General features: G+C 34.2%; 1 protein-coding gene and 1 long non-coding RNA gene across 3 annotated transcripts; both read right to left on the reverse strand.

The window, feature by feature from the left end:
• Positions 1-11098: 11098 nt before the first annotated feature.
• LOC110793512 (uncharacterized) lies at positions 11099-13551 on the reverse strand. Its single transcript, XR_002534696.2, has 2 exons — positions 12806-13551; positions 11099-12483 (listed from the first exon to the last, which is right to left on the reverse strand). It is a non-coding gene; the product is annotated as an uncharacterized lncRNA (long non-coding RNA).
• A 1416-nt stretch (positions 13552-14967) lies between these two features.
• Positions 14968-18212, reverse strand: LOC110793518 (probable galacturonosyltransferase 9). Of its 2 annotated transcripts, none has more exons than XM_056836357.1 (3): positions 17603-18212; positions 15710-16960; positions 14968-15574 (listed from the first exon to the last, which is right to left on the reverse strand). In XM_056836357.1, exons 1-3 carry the CDS (start codon positions 17768-17770, stop codon positions 15299-15301), a joined length of 1695 nt encoding a protein of 564 aa, XP_056692335.1. In that variant the 5' UTR covers positions 17771-18212; the 3' UTR covers positions 14968-15298. The 2 variants fall into 2 exon arrangements, with proteins under 2 accessions (XP_056692335.1, XP_021854093.1); XM_021998401.2 differs by having other exon boundaries at positions 15710-16948; positions 17603-18203.
• Between the last annotated feature and the right edge of the window lie 541 nt (positions 18213-18753).

An 18753-nucleotide genomic window follows, 5' to 3' on the forward strand; every position in this document is an offset into this window, starting at 1 on the left:
ACATTATTCCGTACATATACAATCTAAATTGGTAAAGCAGATAAAAGAAAATATTTAATACATTGTATACATATTGTATCTTTATCTCTATTTTATAAGAAAAATTTTGAGGTCATTATCGTAAATGACCTTTTGGTATCCCTTATAAAATAGTCAAAAATTGCTCTTATTACCTACAAACTATATTACTCCCTCCGTATTTAATTAAAAGATACAGTTTAATTGGCACGTAGTTAATTTTAGGATGGTGGGTTAAATGTATTAAGATAAGATGAAAGTGCGGTATTGAGTTATTATTTATTGTAAGAAATTAAATAGTGAATGAATTATTTATTGTAGTAAAAAAGTACTCCCTCCGTTCCAAAATGTTTGTTACGTTTGGACTTTTGCACGTTTATTAACGTATAATAAAGATTCTTTTGATTTTTTATTAAAAAAATAAACCAAGTAAAACCTCAATCCACTAATAATTACAACAACCAATAAGATTGTTTTATTTATCAAAATGAACCAATAATGGAAAAGCACAAAGATTGCTAACTTAACATACTTGGGAAATTGTAAAGAAATTTAATGAGTTGAAAAAATTGGACCAATTAAAATTAAAAGTTGACACAAAAATAATATTATAATAAGTTTATAAAAGGAAAGATTCCCCCATGTAACAAACATTTTGAAACAACCTAAAAGGAATATGTAACAAACATTTTGGAACGGAGGGAGTATGTGAGTAAGTGTGTAGACCACAAGAGAGAGAAAGATTAATACGAAGTATAATTGGAAGTGGGGACCATAATATGCCCAAAATAGGAAGTGTATATTTTAATTAAATATGACCGATTATGGAAAATGTATCTTTTAATCTCTATTATATAAAGGAACAGCTGAGGGCAAAAAAGTAAATACACTTTTCGTGTCCCCTTATGAATAGACGTTAATACCCTCACAAACCCATCCTTCCTTCCCAACCCTAGAGTTTCACTGACCGCACAATCTCTCCCTCCTAACTCCAGGGTAATTCTGTAACTCCAAAACCTCCCTGTCTTCTTCCCCGGTCCTCGTCGAAATCCTAGAAATTTAAACTCTGAAATGAAGAACCCTAACAAATTTTTATCCCTTACAATGAAGAATCCTAACAAATTTCGAAGATCTAGATTCCTCATGGTGGAAAAACAACGATGCAGGCGCACAAAGTACGGATTGCAAATTAGGGTTCCAAATCAAGACGGCGCGACCAAGACAAAATTTTGCAAGTAGAAAAATCTATCTACATTTCTCCACCTTCTCTCCGATCTTCGGCCACCCTCCCGCCAGGCCGCCCCCAATTATCTGAGCTTCTATACCTGTCTTCGATTTCTAGGGTTTCTTGCTCGATCTACTCATCTTCCTTCGCATCATTTCCTCTCATCAATTATTTCGCCTTAAACTTCAATTCCCGAAAATCGGAGGTAATTTCTTGATTTTTGGTAATTATGTCCCATTTTCCTGATTTTTTTCTGGCAGATGTTTGATTAAAATTCCAACAAATTGGGAGGGGTGAAATATGTGGTTCAGTTTAAGGAGCTGGAGTGGGAGGAAGGAGCAAAATGAAGGAGAGAAAGAAATCACAGATTTATATTTGAACAGGCCTGAAAATGAAGGAGAGAAAGGTACTTTTTTCTGCGTTTTTTCTCTCTCTTTAGATGAAGATTCATATGTTCATACGAGATGGGTGTCAAAGGGTTTTGTTGGGATGTTCAAATACGAAAGTGTAATTGTGTTTTGTATCCTTTTTTTTGTACTTTATTTGTCTATTTTGGGGTGTTTTTCTACCTTCAAATTTTGAATTTGTGCGCTATAAAGATTAAAGATGAACAGGAACCCTTTAATTTGAGATTAAGAGAAAAGAAATATGGTAGTTGGTAAGTAGGGAATGGATGCTTATGCAATTCCTTAGCAAATGCCATTTCTATCAATGTGCTTTCATGCTCTCTAATGCGGGTTTTTGCAGCTTTCTTTATGACTAATTAATGATATTTTTCTACCATTTTTAACAGTTTCCATGGTGGAATAATTAGAGTGTTGAGCCCGTCAATTAAAAAAAAAAAAACGAATAAGGTCTTTTAGGATAGTTGAGAACTTGAGATCATGGCCTCTTTGAAACATAACCGTAATACACAAGTGGTAAATGATCAGAAAATTAGATCATTTTGAGTACAAATATGAGATGGTATTAAAGGGTTTTGTTGGGATGTTCAAATAGGAAAGTGTAATTTGTTTTGTATCCTTTTTTTGTACTCTATATGTCTATTTTTGGATGTTTTTCTACATTCATATTGAATTTGTGCGCTATAAAGATTAAAGATGAACAGGAACCCTTTAATTTGAGATTAAGAGAAAAGAAATATGGGAGTTGGTAAATTATAAATTGAAATTGAAAACAATTACTCTATTTTTAGTTTGTGTTTTTGGTCGAGAATTTGAGCTTAATTTGGACAAATAAATCGATTTAGATAATTTGGTATATTTATTGGTAGCTTAATCTGCAAGAAAAATTAAAGGATGTTATTTTAATTTGAACACAGCTGAATGTGCATAATAACCAATTCTAGAAATTGGGTATTTCTTATTTGTCAAGAATCTTTGCACTAAAATCGATTTTGGGAATTGGGTATTTTTGATGAGTTTTGAACCTGTTTTGAAATGTTGATTACAAATCAGAAAGTTTATTTTGTTTCTATGGAATGGGAGTAGATCTATACAAATCTAAATATGTCTTCTTATGGGAGTAGATCAATACTCATGTGTTTTTTCACATTTCCCCTCTTTTCTTAAACCAATACGCAATCCTTTGATTAAGTTTCTTCAAATTTTGTTGTTCTTATTCCACATTCGTATGTAGTTTTTCTGGTGTAAATGGGTTAGAAAAAATGGAGAAGCACTGAATTAAGGTCTTGAATCTTGGTAAAGTTCATTGATTACTGGGAATGGGAATAGGAGCTGGTGGAAAAGGGCATATGAATCGACATAGATGAGGACTACAATGTCGTTACTGATTCTCTGGATATCCTGAGATGATTTTCGATTTTAACCCTAGGTGTGAAAAGTTTCAAATCACACACTTAATGTTTGCAGATTATTTGTTCTTACTTCAATGAGTCTCTTATATGTGTCTTTTTTAAAGTTCTCAAAGTCTTCATTATGTGAAGAGAAGAATCGATTTAGCGGTCTTCTTTAGCTTGAGATTGTAGAAACTAATATCACTGCTATGCTTAATTGGTTTCTGTTGCTATGATATCATACTGATTATACATCTATCATGCCATGCTTCATGTTAATCATGCTATCATTCAATTGGGTGTTTCATTCAATTGGTTTCTGTTGGTATTTGCAGGCTGTCGTTTATAAAGGAAATGTTTTGGTGTTATACATGAGCAAACCACCTGGTTTTAAGCCACGCTGGACAAAACTGGAATTATGGCTAATCTTGAACTTGGTCTGATTGCTCAAGATATTATCGAGCTACTGTGAAGAAATTGGGAAGTAAAATTCTAAGTCACAAGTAGGGAAGCCAATGAACTTGCCCATAACATTGCTGCTCTAGCCTTCGAGCTAAAAATCGATCATCAGGTTCAATGTGTACCAGTTCGATCTCAATGGTTTCAAACAGTAGATTTCATGTTTGCCCTTTCCTAGCTACATCATCTTACTATGTCAGGCCTGCGAGCCAACTGCTCATTTCCTTTTCATGTTTTTACTTTGTTTATTTTCTAAAAAACTCCATCGTACTTTGCTGGACTGATGTCCCGTTTTTCCCATTCGAGGGCCTATGATTGAATGAATGTAGTTCTCCTTTTCTCTTTAAAAATAGTTATAATTTCTGCTATGACTCTGCATTAAACTAGCATGTTATAAGTTTGGTTGAACTTATATAAGTTATAATTTCTGCTATGATTGAATGACTCTGCATGTTATAAGTTGCTAGGATGAGAAGATACAAAGTAAAGACCAAAAATATTACAACAGTTGGTTATATATAAGACTTATATATATATATATATATATACTCCCGCACGTATCACGTGCATATAAGACTAGTTAAATATGAAGGAAGTAACATTGATTGTAAAATAAAAAGATATAAAGGAAAATTAGTCAATCAAATTTAATTACTGCCTAAAAAAAGTCAAAAATAAAGAAGTAAAGTCACAATAAAGTACTAAATCATAACCAAATATACTCCATGTAAATCACATAAATTTTTTACCTCTTTCAACTACTCCGTACTTTATTATGCCATATTGGCATATTTTAACATTGTCACAAATAAATCATACTTTGATTTATTTATTTTTACACAAAATTCAATCAATAAAAATCCATCCTCCAATTATTTTGATGTCAATACTTTTTTAGAAATTTTGGCGACAATATTGGATTTTTGGTACATAACATAATTTTGCTTTGTTTATCGGCACACATCGCATACAGATAATACTAGTACCAAATATCCCGCCTGTATATTTTTCGATTTAATCACAAAAATGCCCCTCAATCGATGTATCTCGTCAACAAAGGGGATTGACGACAATTGCTTAGTGTTTTTCGTTATTGAATAAATTCTTTAATGAGCACCAGGGTTCATGCTTTCAGGGAACTTTCCTTAGTGCCCTCCATTCCCAAAGCCATAGAATACACCAAGTATCTAAGAAGCTTAACAAGGAATCTTCGTTCAATAAGGGCATTATAGTCAAAACATAACATTTATTTTGGACATGTTTTGCAGCTATAAATACATTTCACCCTTTTGTGAGTTTCACATCTCAAAACAGAAGAAACATATAATAATAGAATTAAAATGAGAGAAACAAAATTGGCAGTGTGGAGATGGAACTCTCCAACACCGTACCTCTTTTGTGCAGTGGTACTACTCATGGGCCTTATTGCAACTGCATTGCTTATGCTTGCTTGTTCCTACCGAAAGCGGCCCTCCAACTCGTTCGATGGGGAGCCAATCGGCTGCGAAACGTCCCGGATTCCGACGAGCACCGAGCTCGACACGAAACCAAAGTTTGTTGTTATCATGGCTGGAGATGAGAAACCCACTTTTTTAGCTGCACCAACTCAAATACAACCTGTTTCTTCTAACCACATTTGTACATGTGGTTCTCCAGTCTAATTATATACGTTACGGAGTATGCTACTAGGACTAATTATCATACATTTTTGTTACTCTTTCTGTCTCGTTTTACTTGTTTTTTTTTTGACTTTTTTAGAGAGCTTAATTTTTTATTCAAATAAAGCAACTAAAATGAGACGGATGAAATATTTATTATTTTTTTTTTTTTTTTGGTAAAACTTCTATTTCTAGGAAAACTTTGTTACGTAATTACTCTTATTGAGTTGTCACGTTACTTGTTCAATGTTAAGATGTATTGTTCTAAAAATAGAATGATATAAGGCTAAAGGTATGCACCCTAAACAGAACTTGCAGATAAAGACGCAAGTACAACATAACATGATTAGCAAAACATCCATCTTATGTCCCGAACTATATATGTCAAGAATACGAAACATGATAATATGAAACACACACACTGAGCTCTGACATTTAACATGTCAATTCCGGTCCAAGCACCGGGCAATCACCCGGCAACCACTAACCCCAAGTTGAAGTACCCAACCCCAATTCTCGGCCTAATTAATTACGGAGTACTTGTTTGGTCGGGACCACAAATGACGTGATGCATAGTGTCGAGGAAGTATTTTAAATTTCTTTACTTAAACCTGAAAAAAGGTCCAAAGAAAATAAAAAAGTTTAATTGGGACACATTTTATAGTTTGCTTTAACATCTATTAAATGGAATCCTTTCAACATTGTGTCATCATTCTGTAGAAATAACATTATTAAACAATTAGCATGTTAACTTGCTTTAGACTGTTATTCCTGATCATTCTTTTTTAGAGAAAGGTTCAATTCTTACTTAGAGACTAAATTCTAGCCCTACATTTTTTTATAACATTATTAAACAAAATACAACAACCAAAAAAAAAAATCAATTACAAGAGTAATTTATAAGAGAAATGCATAAGATAAGTAGGGACATAAAAAAAATAAGAACAAAATGTTATTTTTTTGTGCTAAATATAAGAAAAATCTATCTACGGAGTATATATACTAAAGGCACAATTTTTTCCTCCTCCTAAACTACAAATGTTCTTATTTGTTTTTTTTAAAACTTTTATATAAGGCGGTTTTACACAAAAGACCACGTTTGTGTCATGTAAGTTAAACGATGAAACCAACTAGTTAAACAATGGAATCAATTAGTTAAGCAATATAACCAATTAGTTAAACAATAAAAGTGGTTTTCCGGTAAGATGGTCTTACACAAAAGTTGCCGTTGTTTTTTTCTTCTTATAAGTTAAGTTGTACAACCTTTAATATTTTTTTCTTGGAAATAAAAATGATTTTAAAATACTTATTGTGGCATAAATAGAGACGTCAATGAGCTGATACCTCCGTGAATAACTCGTGAACAAGCTCGGTCAAAACTCGGTCATTAATAAATAAACGAGTAAGAGCAAAATTTATAAGATCGTTTAATAAATTATACTAGCTCGAACAACTTGATGTTCGATTCGTTTATGCTCACGAACAACTCCTTCATGTTTGTTTACAAGCTCATATGTGTTCGTTTATTATTGTTATTGTTATTGTTCATGTTTGTTTATAAGTTCATTCGTGCTCGTTCATGTTTGTTTATAAGTTCGTCCATGTTCGTTTATTACTCGTTTGTTATTGTTTTAATGGCATCTAAATACAACCCTTTTTTATAAATTGTTTGAAATGAAAATCAAAATTTTCAATTAGTAACTTTTAATTAACTTCCACTATCAAATAAACAAAATGGTCAAAAAAATAGTAAAGAAGTGCATTACACGGGAGCTAATTAGTTTTCAACGAATTAAACTTACTCCGTATTATAACTTATCTATACTATTATTAAATCTCCAAGGCAAAGAATGTCACGTTGCCACATGTCACTGTGATTTGGCAAGTGAAATGACGATGTGTCATGTCATGCGCGCGCACACATGCATTATTCAATTTTATTATCACAAAAAATGTTATGATCAATGTTCGAACCCATGACCTCTTATTCATAATGTAAAGTTATAACCATCTCTACAATGATACTCCCTCCGTCTCTTTTTGTTTTTTTACGTATTCCATTTTGGGTGTTTCATTTTGTTCTTTACATTTCCTTTTATATTGTCACATAATGCATCTATCAAAATTTGTGCCCAAATATTATTTTAACCAATTAAATCCATTGGACATTAAATATTTCTCATTTTCCCAATGTCAGATTTTTGATAAAAGTGAAAATATTATAAATAAACGTAATTTTTCTTATTTAAATAAAAAAAGTAGAGGAATCTCAATGCACATTAAATAGTCGTTAAATCGCGTGAAAAACATCAAACGTAAAAAACAAAAAGAGACGGAGGGAGTATAATGTATGACTCTAAAGTAATGAAAAAAGACAAAAGTCATTCTTATAAATATTAAAACTTTAATACCAAATATATATACTTCGAATTTGAGTGACCACATATTATAAATTTTTTACTTAATCTTTCTTAGTTACTCAGATCATACGCAAATTCATTTTTTGTTAATCAATTTATAATAATTGATACTTTAATAAATTTCTTATGTTTATAAGTGAATTAGAAAAAACAACGTTTTATACGGAGAACTAATCAAGTAAGACTTGAAAAAAAAACAAAGTATCTAAACATATGAACTATTCTGAAGACTCTCATATATTTAAAGGAAATAATGTAATATTGCAACAAAATTAAATAAAACAAATACAGAAAGTTTTGCAAGAAAACAATCATTAATCGGACAAAGAACAAATAACAAAAACAATAAAATTCGGTGCATCGCCCGGATCACTAACTAGTTCTACTTCTAAAACGACTGATTAAGGGCGACTTTTTGATAAATAAGGGCTCACGACTTATAATAAATTATTGTAATTAATTCCGTCTAATTATTAGTTTGTTTAGGTATCATATTCCTTCCCGTACAAGTGTTATCTATTTTCTTTAAGTAGTGGGAAGCGGCGACTCAAAACCGAAGGCGATGATGAGGAAGAAGAAAAGTAAGTTGAGACTTGAGAAGGACAAAACAAAAAACATAAAGAGAACTGTTAATGATGGGAGACATCTGTGGGAAGTAATTCATCGGGCTCCCACAGGTTTTTTATATGCTATCGGATATTCTTGTATTAAAAAGTAACATAACCATTATCACCTTAAAAATAACGAAAATTAAATTAAAAGTAATAATTATATACAGAAAAGGCGAAATCCTCGCCCCTAGGTCCCTACCATCGGCCGCTCGAGCATTGTGAATGAGATAAGTCATAATATGTGTTTTAATTGACTAGTTCACAAAGGATTATGTTTTTCATATGATTGACCTCTAGACACTCAATCTATCTATATATTATACTAAAAGAGAGGAAATCAATGTAGTGATGACAAATGTCACTTATTGATTCGCCTCTCTTTTAATATAAAAAAAATTAAATATATAATATAAATAATTAATCCTTATAAATTATTTATTTACATTAATAATTATTCTTTCTATTTACACATTAGTTAATCAAATCAATGTGATCTCATGAATCTATATGCTATAATTATACTCTTACAAGATACGTAGTATATAACTATCCAAAAACAAAATGATATAATTATGTTAAGTTCAATGATTATTTATATTTCTTATCCTAATATAAGACCTATTATGTTAGTAAAGAACTATTATACTATACTAAAATTAAGATAAGCATATAGAGTACGTGTAAGACCATTTATACATTATAGATATACAACGTGAAAGAATCTATTTGATATACGTGTAAGTAACTTATCACGTGAAGGTTGTAAAACAAATAAGTATAAGATGTATAACAAATAAATATACAATATGGATATCTTATAAAAAGTAGAATATACTTTTAATTTTACAAATAAAATCTCGATACGGAGTATTTATTTTGTTTGAGTTGATTTGTAAAAATTATTTTGCACCTAATTTATGTCGTTATTTTTTATTTCTCTATTGGTACGAAATATTTATTTTATTTGAGACAATTTGGTCAAATTATTATGCATCAGTTTTGTCATTATTGTTTATGTACAACTGATATAAGAGATTAATATTACTATAACAGGTCTTTACTAAACTCGATTCAATCACAATATTCACAACCGTACGACAATGATTTGTCCAAAATATTAATAAAAATTCGTAAACATCTTTTAGCATGTATTAAAATAGTTTACTTTTTTTTTCCTAATGACTAACTGTATGTACGATTATTTTTTATTTAGAATTTGTGTCATTGCGGATATGTATAATAAATGTTTGCCCTTTGCTTCAATATACAAAGTAGTCTCTAACAAGGTTGTCTAAACATGATTATTAAAAGAAATTGTTTAATTACTTAGCATCTTTGATTTCTCACAATTATAACTTTCTCCTTATCGTTCCATTTAATAGTTTCTTAATCTTTTAAATGATCGAGAATCTACTTCAATATAAAAATATTCACAACCATATGACAATGATTGTCTAAAATATTCAAAAGTTAGCTGAAAGGCAAAGTGAATTATTTATTGAATATAGATTGTCAGTGGGGCTGTATTTTTGGGAGAAACCCCGCTCATCCGCTTGAAGTGGGCGGGGATGGAGGAAAATTTGGTGGGTGATAGTAGGTGTGAAAGTTTGGTAGCAAAAAACCGAAAATCGAACTGAACCGAACCGAACCGAACCAAACCGGTTAAGAAGTTCGGTTCGGTTTTTTTTTTCTATTCGGTTCGGTTTGGACTGGGATTTTTTTTAAAAAGGTTTTATGGTTTGGATTGGACTGAAAAGTTTGAAACCGAATAAACGGAACTAAAATCGAATAAATCGAACTCGGCTAAAAAGTATAATAAGGGCTTGAAAATTGGCTAAATCCATGTATAATATAGGCCCAAAATAGGCCTAAATGAAAGGCCCATGAAAATTCGGTTTTATGGTTTGGATTGGACTGAAAATTAAAAATCCGGTTTGATTTAGTTTGGATTAAAAGGTTATTTGGTTTGGATTCGGTTTCAAAAAATGAAAACCGAATTAGTTCGGTTTGGATTCGGTTTGGGCCTTAATCCAAACCGAAAACCGAACTTTCACCCCTAGGTGATAGGGTTACAAAACGTATTCGTCACGGGTGACGGGGCGAAGATGAATTTTAGATTGGACATGCCTGCCTCGCTTATCATTCATCTAATTGATTATGAACTTATCAACATTTCTTTTACTACTAACCTACGCATTACTATGTTTTGTTAATTCACACAATTACTCTAATCAAACAACCGAATTATCGATGACTCTATACTAAAATTCAAAACTCTCTTACCAAAAGAAAATGTTGAGCCTAAAAGGGAGTTAATTTGAGGTGGATTTGGAACACGAATGGGTGGTGAAGCGGAGATGAATTTATTTTTTACCCCATGAGAAGGGGATTAGGAAGAGTGGGGGTGTTGTTCTAATTGTGGGTGGCGGGGATAAAAATGAGCATTTTAGAAGGTAGGAGTTTGGAGGCCACGCCCCGCCCCGCCTCAAAGTCATATATAACTGAATAAAGTAAATGATTAGAGTAAGTGTTAGGTGGTCGGGTAATGAGGTATAAGGGCAAGTATTAAATGAGTATGACTATCGAAGTTAAGGTTGGATGATAATAACTTTATGCTTGCCACAAGTCATGAAATGTGGATGAAATAGTTTTGTTTTGGTACCCTCTTTTGTTTTTAAAAAAATAAATAAATAATACATCGTATGAAGCAATAACAAATTTATCGATCATTAATTTTAATTAGGAGAATACACATATATAAGCTCTATTTTGATAATAATTGTCTATCATAATAGTTTAGATTTCATATAAATTTATATTTAGATTTAGATTATAAATCGTGTATCGCACGGGTATTATACTAGTACATTTCTAAACTTGACCCATTTGATATTTATTGAGATATGCACTAGTGAAAATAATATAGGAATTAATGCATTATTCAAAATCAAATGCAGTACAAATGTTCGTACAATATCATGAAACATAAATATAGATTGCAGTACAACTGTAAAAAACCAACTTGATGACCAGAATAGTAGTCTACACTAACACTACTAGAAATAAATTGCAGTAGAAAAGGTATTGGAGGTTAGCAGCGGCACAAATTGCAAAAAGAAGTTGCCATTTTGAACCATTCTAGACACGCACACTTGTAATACCGCGCCACTGATAAACAAGAAGTACGAACTATAAAATTAGCACAGATTTTTTATAACAAATATGGTACATTGAAGTAAAATTTAAATAAAGATGTTTAAAAGTTATCTTAGTATAGTGTAAAAGTATATTTTATCCCTAATTCGTGCAATTTTTTTTGTAATTTTGTCAAAATTTTCCAACTTCTGTGCCACGTTGGAAAATATGTTTAGTACTTGGCAAAATAAAAAAATGGAATTCGCAATTGGGGCAAATTGAACCTTGCCTATGCCCTCGATGTTGAGGCTTGGTATAGATGATTCAGCATAAGGTCCAGATTTGTGCGGGCCCTAGTCCATGCACAAAAACTCGTGGCGCTCACATCTAAGGCTATCAAATCGGGTCATCGGTCGGTTACAAGTCGGTTATTCGATTTTTGTCAGAAATGAGTTGGATTAGGTTAGGTTTTGACAACCCTACTCACATCCTATACATGGATCATGTACTCAATATTGCTACGCTAATACCAATCATAAGCGTCTTTGAAAGTTTCAAACACAATAGAAACTTGATGCACTGTAAGAGGAGCCCTAAGTATGGAGGTAGTCTGTACTACAATATGACTGTAGAGATTAGGATAAGTAATGGAAGAGTAGATGAAGAGGAGAGAGAAAATTTTTGAGAAGATATTCTTTGAGCCCTAAAGAAACTTAAATCTAACGGATTTTTCATGAAATACCCCTGAATTTTTGCAAAATTCACCAAATGCCCCCCGACTTTCAGAAATTCACCAAATGCCCTCCACTTTTTAACAAATGCACAAGATACCCTTATTCATAAACTTAATACACAATATGCCATTAATGAAGATTTTCCGTCAGCTCCGTTAACTTTTCCGTTAACTTTTTTCTTAACTAAACTAATTAACTCCTAATTAATCTAATTTACTATTAAAAAAATCAACTGCCAACCCACCACTAACCTTCCTCCTCGCCCCTTTTATCTTCCCTTTCTCTTTCTTCCATGGATCTTCCCTTTCTCCTTCTTCCATGGATGTCTAATCCCTGCCACACCATCGATATGTCTACTGTCGTCTCCTACCTCGCATGTGCCTGCCTCTGCAACTTCTCTGATTTTCTGAGCTTCCTCTCCTCTTTCCCTTACAAATTTTGGGGAAAAAAAATCAAACAAACCCTCACAAGTTCAGGGAACATATGGAGAGAGAACTAAAATTCTGGAAATTAAATCAACCATAAATACAATTGGAGAGGAGGAGTGCAATTGGGTTACTTCAACTAATTAATTTACCCTTAGTCCCTTTCAATAACACTGACAAAATCCCTCTCATCAATTCCACAGACATTCGAGAATTTCATCTCCAAATTAATCTTCCAAGATATACCTTCACAATAATTGATTTTGATTTCTTGAAATTAATGAAGAGGTGATTGAAGCAACAACAACTCATACCGACAACCAACCTGCTGCGGCGGTGCCGAAAAATTGAGAAGGAGAGGAGGTGCATCGGCGGAAAAAGCAGGGGAAGACGAAAATCGATCGGAGCACAGCCGTAACAGCCGCGGCAAGCGGGTCTTCAATGCAGCCCCACCTCCAATTTTAGTATCACTGTTACAGTTTCTGGCAACATATTCACCACCGCAAACTTATAAGCAACAACCATGAAAACAACAACATATGGAAATTCACGATTAACGATGGTGATGATACAATCAGAGGGATGAAGACCTTGTTTGATGGAGTTGTGATGCACCAGATCAAATCCCGTATATAAGGCTCTGCGAATTGGGTCTGTTTATTTTCATAGGTTGGTGAAGGGGAGAGGAATAGGAATAGGGGTAGTGAAGGGGATGAGGAGAGAGAAAGGGGATGACCATGGTGGTGACTGCCATGGCTGCCATGGTTTTCATTTGGGAAAGAGAATGAACGGTAGAGAGAGAAAAACACAAGGGATTTTTTATTTTCTATTTTTAATTTAATTAGGATAATTAGATAAGTTAGGAATAATAGAGTTAATTAGGGGTAAAGTTGACGGTAATCTAACAGAATTGACAGAAAATGCTCATTAAGGGTATCTTGTGTATTTGTTAAAAAGTGGAGGGCATTTGGTGAATTTCTGAAAGTCGAGGGGCATTTGGTGAATTTTGCAAAAATTCAGGGGTATTTCATGAAAAATCCGTAAATCTAAATACAAGTAGTACAAACCACTAACAACATTAGGAGAATGAACTTGAAAAAAGCAAGTCACTAGTCACTAGTCACTAGTCACTACTCAGTAGACTATGATATATTGATATATTGATATATTGATATATTGATATCAGAATCAGATGTATATTATTTAAAATGATAGCAGTTGAAGCCCCTCATTTCGAGAATACTTTTAGTATTGCATTCTTGAAGCTACTGCTTATAGATCAAACAGATCATCAGAGCCAGAGATTTTGATTCCAATGCCTCTTTAAGTATATTCTCATATTCTTGAGTAAAGTTAAACATGTCAATCCACATGCAAATCACTTTGTAAGATGGACAACTGCTAAAAGCTCATCTAATTTGATAAAGGAGGTTTCAGCAAAAGGAGAACAAATGCAGGGAATGCGAATCAGATGCATTCCTCCTTCCTTCCTGATGTTTAGTTTCAGGACACGAAAGCTTATCATCAGACATGCAGAACCTCGAGCGATTAATGAAACAAAGGGTAGTTCAGAGGGACTAGTAATGTCACTATCTCTAACAAGATAGCAGTGGTGGAGGCAAATGGAGGGAAATGATAAGTGGGTTTGTGTTTTCCCTCACATTAAGGAAAATAGCCTATCACTTTTTCTCCCTTTCGTTTCTCTTAAATCCTCTCATCCAAACAAACAAAAGAAACACTGGATAAAGGTCAACTCGTACAACGCCAAGAGAAGACATCGATTCATAAATCGACCAAGTATAAGAGTGGACTACAGACTATACTGAAAATACCGACTATCAACACTCAACAGGCTGATAATACTCTCATCCTCCATTTGGCTAGCTGCGTTTCTATGTTTTCTAATACCAAAAATCTTCCAAGGGGAAGTGTATAAGCTTCAGAAACTGGAATGAGGGCACTTGAAGTTTTCTATTAACAAAAAAGTGAAACAGGAAGACAGCCTAAGTTTGACCGCATTGACATTCATTATTGCCTCAAAGAGGCTCCCGCAAGAAGCAAGGTGGGGGGGGGGGGGGGTCGGACGTACGCAACCTTACCCCTGCAATTGCAGAAAGGTTGTTTCCAATTGACCCAAAAGCGACAACCGGACGACCATTTTCCATGGAGGGGAAGCGAAGAGGTATTAAGAACTATTTTGATTTAGTCCATTACACCCCACAGCCAAAAGAATAAATGAATCTTTGGCTCCATCGGGATTGACATGAAAGAGGAAAATAATCTAGAAACCACAAACAAGTCAACGACTCGGATTTCCTAGCTCTGCCAATGGATAGAAGGGTGGAACTTATCAGCTACTCAGATCAGTGAACTGGTTTCTTCACCACAGAAGAATGTCACCAAAACTTCACATAGTAAACCCCCCTCAAGGCTTCAATAGTTCAATATATCTAATCAACAATAAATACAGTCAAGAAGAAGTAACAGTGAGTGAGTAATCTTGATCACTTATAAAAAATGTTGACTACATACTGCTAAATCCAGTCATTCAAAGTGTGTTTAAAAAATACATTCTGTATATGAACTACCCAAGCTGGGCGTTTCACTGCATCCAACAGGAGCACCTTCGTGGCTGATGGAAGATGAAAAAGGTTCAAGAAAATCAAATATATGACCAATATGGGAGGAAAAATTTGGAGTTAGCAAAACTAAACTTTTCTTGCAAACAGAACTGACATGTACGACTAACTCGGATGAATCTTTGACTATATAACACTTTCCAGTTACCTTGTTTCTGAAATAGGAGAATTGTAAACATCTACAGGCCAAAATTGCACATCTGAACAAACTCCATGTCATTATCCACATACTTGGTCCACAGCTCCTTATATTGATTCATTGCAATATCGAGCCAAGGCTTCATGCTCCCACTAAAATGAATGACAGCTGCATTAGTAATCTCATCCATGCTAACACTTGGATTATAACCAAGCCCAAGTACGTGCCAGGATTTGTCCAGCGTCTTTGTTTTTGAGTAAAATGTGGCCAGGCCAGCTGGTAGTGTTCCTAACTGCCACAAGGTATGGTCTTCATTCTAGAAAAACATCATAGAGGAATAAAGTCAAAAGAGGATCCAGCTCAATACGCTTGAACGTTAGCACTGAATAATAAATAGACGAAGCACTAAAATAAAAATAGAGGAAGTTAGGGGAGGGAGGCATAATCATACCAAGTTCTGCCAGTGATGGTACTGCTCTGTGCATTTCTCACGCCTCCAAGCATCCAGATCAAATATGTTCATCCCATAAGCCCATGCACATGCTTTGGGGTTGAAGTTTTCCTTAATTAGAGGATGAGAGAAGTTCAAGTATTGTGAGTACCTATGGAAGGACCCAAAGCATGTCTCAACAGCTCCATTCACCTTACCGCCTAGGTCGATGTTCCATAAATCAGTCAAATCCTTCTGAACCACAACGTCATCATCCAGGAGCACAACACGGTGCAGGTCGGGATACATCTCTGGCAAGTAAAACCGGAGATGACTCAGCATCGACGAGTACTTGGGATTTATAAATTTCAAGTTGTTGAGATCTTTAGTAGCATTCTCTGCCTGATTCTCAGAATCACGAGTTTGTGACTTTGCTGATTCAAGTTGTCTAAGCACTGGCACGTATGATGGATCCAAAAACTGGAAATCTTCCACAGCTTTTACTTCAACATGGGCTCCACCTGTGGCAGGTCTCATCTTGAACCAAACCTTCATTGCTGCAACAATCTTCCTATCTGTTACCACATGGAAAACATGCTTCCATGGCTCTTTTGCATTCTTCACCACTGAGTTCACAACAACTGATACAGCAATGACATTCTCTGAGAATATCGCATAATGATACAGGGTTGGATCCTCAAACTCAGGTTTCGGCTCTTCATCTTTATACTTCTCAGGATGGGCTATTCTCTCTCCAACAAGCCTCATAGCTAGACAATGCAAACTTTTAGGCACAGATTTCGCAGCAATAAAGCTTGCAACTGCACCATTCTTTTTCGCTTTAACAAACTGCTCATGAACTGCAAATATGGTGTCCTTTAACTTCTGAATCTTCAACTGATTGTCATAAGACTCTTTAGCTTCAGCAATCATCAGCCTAGCAACCTTCACTTTATCCTTCACTTCCTTCTCAAATTGCCTCAAGACATCCTCATCCACATTGCCCTCAGTCTCAAACAAAGCAGCACGGTAGGCAGGTTTAGACAACATGTCAGTAAAATTCTGGGCCAACTCATCATACAGCTTAAGCTGCCGTGAATTATCAAGTTTCAGTTTTCGTGCATAGGCAGCATAGGCATTAACAAGCATTACATGATCATTGGCTTGCTTATGAATCAAGTCAAGCCTGGTTTTCAGTGGATCTGACTTCAAAGCTAGAAATGACCTTTGAATATATGCATTTCCCGTTGTTGGCAAGTCCTGTTTCAGCAACTAATTCATAAGCAAAAACCTCAGTCTAAATTCCATAATAATCTACCCAAAACCCGCCACTTTATCATACCGCGATGGTAAAGCATACAAACGACAAGTTCAAGCCAGATTGCATGTTTATCCTACACAACTATATACCGTTTTCACACCAAATCGACTCCCTCCGTTTATCCCTTCTAAACTGATGGAGGGGAAACAATTAAACAAACCCTAACATTTCCTTCAACAAATCCATCCCACTAATTTCGCCTAATTTTCCCCAACACACTTTCTACAGCAAAATCCCACCAGTTTATAGACTACAAAACAGGCTTAGTCTTAACTTTTTAATAGTCAGTTCAATTTTAGCAAATGCCCACAATTGCTTTCATAACAAAAACCCATCATACACACTAAATGCAAGAAAGTAAACTCAATTAAAATCAATATCATTCCTATAGAATCACTCACTACTGCCTAAATTAATAAAAAAAAAACCCAAAAGTTATTATAAACAACAAAGATCTGATTCTAAAAATGGAAAACAACAACAAATTAAATTAGGTAATACAAACAATTCAATAACAGTATCATCATAAATTATAACATTAATACAGTAATTAATAATACAAAGTTAAAAATACAAGAGTAAAGAGAACATACAGGATCTGAAGAAGAGGGATAAGAAGGAGAAGTGAATAAGAGTTTAAGAGCAGCGAGGAGGAGGAGAGAGAAGATGACGGAGATGAAGATCGGGTATGACATTATACTCCGAATACCCAACAAACCCGACCCAGACCCACCTCTTCCTCCTCTCCCAGCAACCGCCATTGTTGCCCTTCTTCCGAGATCTCACTATACCCTTTTCAATGGAGGATCCGATTCCGATATTGACAATATGGGTTTTGATTATTTATCAAAGAGGAAGTGTTTGTGAGTGTAGAATGAGAGTGAGAGTGAAGAAGAAGAAGAAGAAGAAGACGAAGACGAAGATTTTGGGTTTGGGACGGTGGTTTTACGAAGGATTTGTTTGTTTATTTTTTTTAGGGGAATTTTAGATGTAATTGTTTTTGCCTTGTATGGATTTGTCCAATGGAGTACGTATCAGATTATCAATCTACCATGTCGGTAGTGATACAAGACAATGGTAATTTTATTTGATTTTGATGTGAAATCTAAATTTGTTGTGTGTAGTTTATGTCGAGCTAATTATGGTGAGCCTCATTGCGCCAATCACTTGGATTTGGGCGATGTTTGAGTTGATGACTCATTTAGCCCGATCATAAATGATGGAGTCTTTTTTGCCTTCTTTGGGACTTGTCACATGGCATGTTGGTTTAAAAAGTCTTAGATTCTTATTAGATCACTTGGATCCTGGCGAAGTTTGAATTTGTTACTCATTTAGCTCGAACTTAAATTATTGAGCTTTTCTTGTCTTTTTAGGGACTTGATCGATTTAACTATTGACGAAATATGATGTGTGATTAGAATATATAGTATTCCTGTAATTGGTAGTAGGTGTATTATATAACTGTCATGTAAATTGTACATGGAATCATGAGACACGGTTTTTTTTGGTTAGTAGTCTGGATGTATTATGTCAACTGTATGGGGCAACATCATCCTAGGGATTGCTTGCTAAAGCTGCATATATAAGCAGTACCTTGTACATTGTGATTGAGAAAAGATACACAAAATATTAGCCTCCTTGCACAACAATCTTCACTTTCTTATTCAAAGTGTTCTTACAATATAGAGACTTTCTAAATCTACATGGTATTAGAGCTAGGTTGCAGGATCTGCAAGTTTTGATT

Source organism: Spinacia oleracea, chromosome 1 (genome assembly GCF_020520425.1).
Source record: "Spinacia oleracea cultivar Varoflay chromosome 1, BTI_SOV_V1, whole genome shotgun sequence".
NCBI classification, from domain to species: domain Eukaryota; kingdom Viridiplantae; phylum Streptophyta; class Magnoliopsida; order Caryophyllales; family Amaranthaceae; genus Spinacia; species Spinacia oleracea.

What these genes read in the sequence shown, in the direction of transcription:
- LOC110793518 (XM_056836357.1), bottom strand. Translation starts at nt 17,770, where the DNA reads ATGGCGGTTGCTGGGAGAGGAGGAAGAGGTGGGTCTGGGTCGGGTTTG. An exon ending in ATCCCTCTTCTTCAGATCCT is followed by an intron (nt 16,961 to 17,602) that starts GTATGTTCTCTT and finishes CTTATGAATTAG; the next exon opens with TTGCTGAAACAGGACTTGCC. An exon ending in ACCATCACTGGCAGAACTTG is followed by an intron (nt 15,575 to 15,709) that starts GTATGATTATGC and finishes ATGTTTTTCTAG; the next exon opens with AATGAAGACCATACCTTGTG.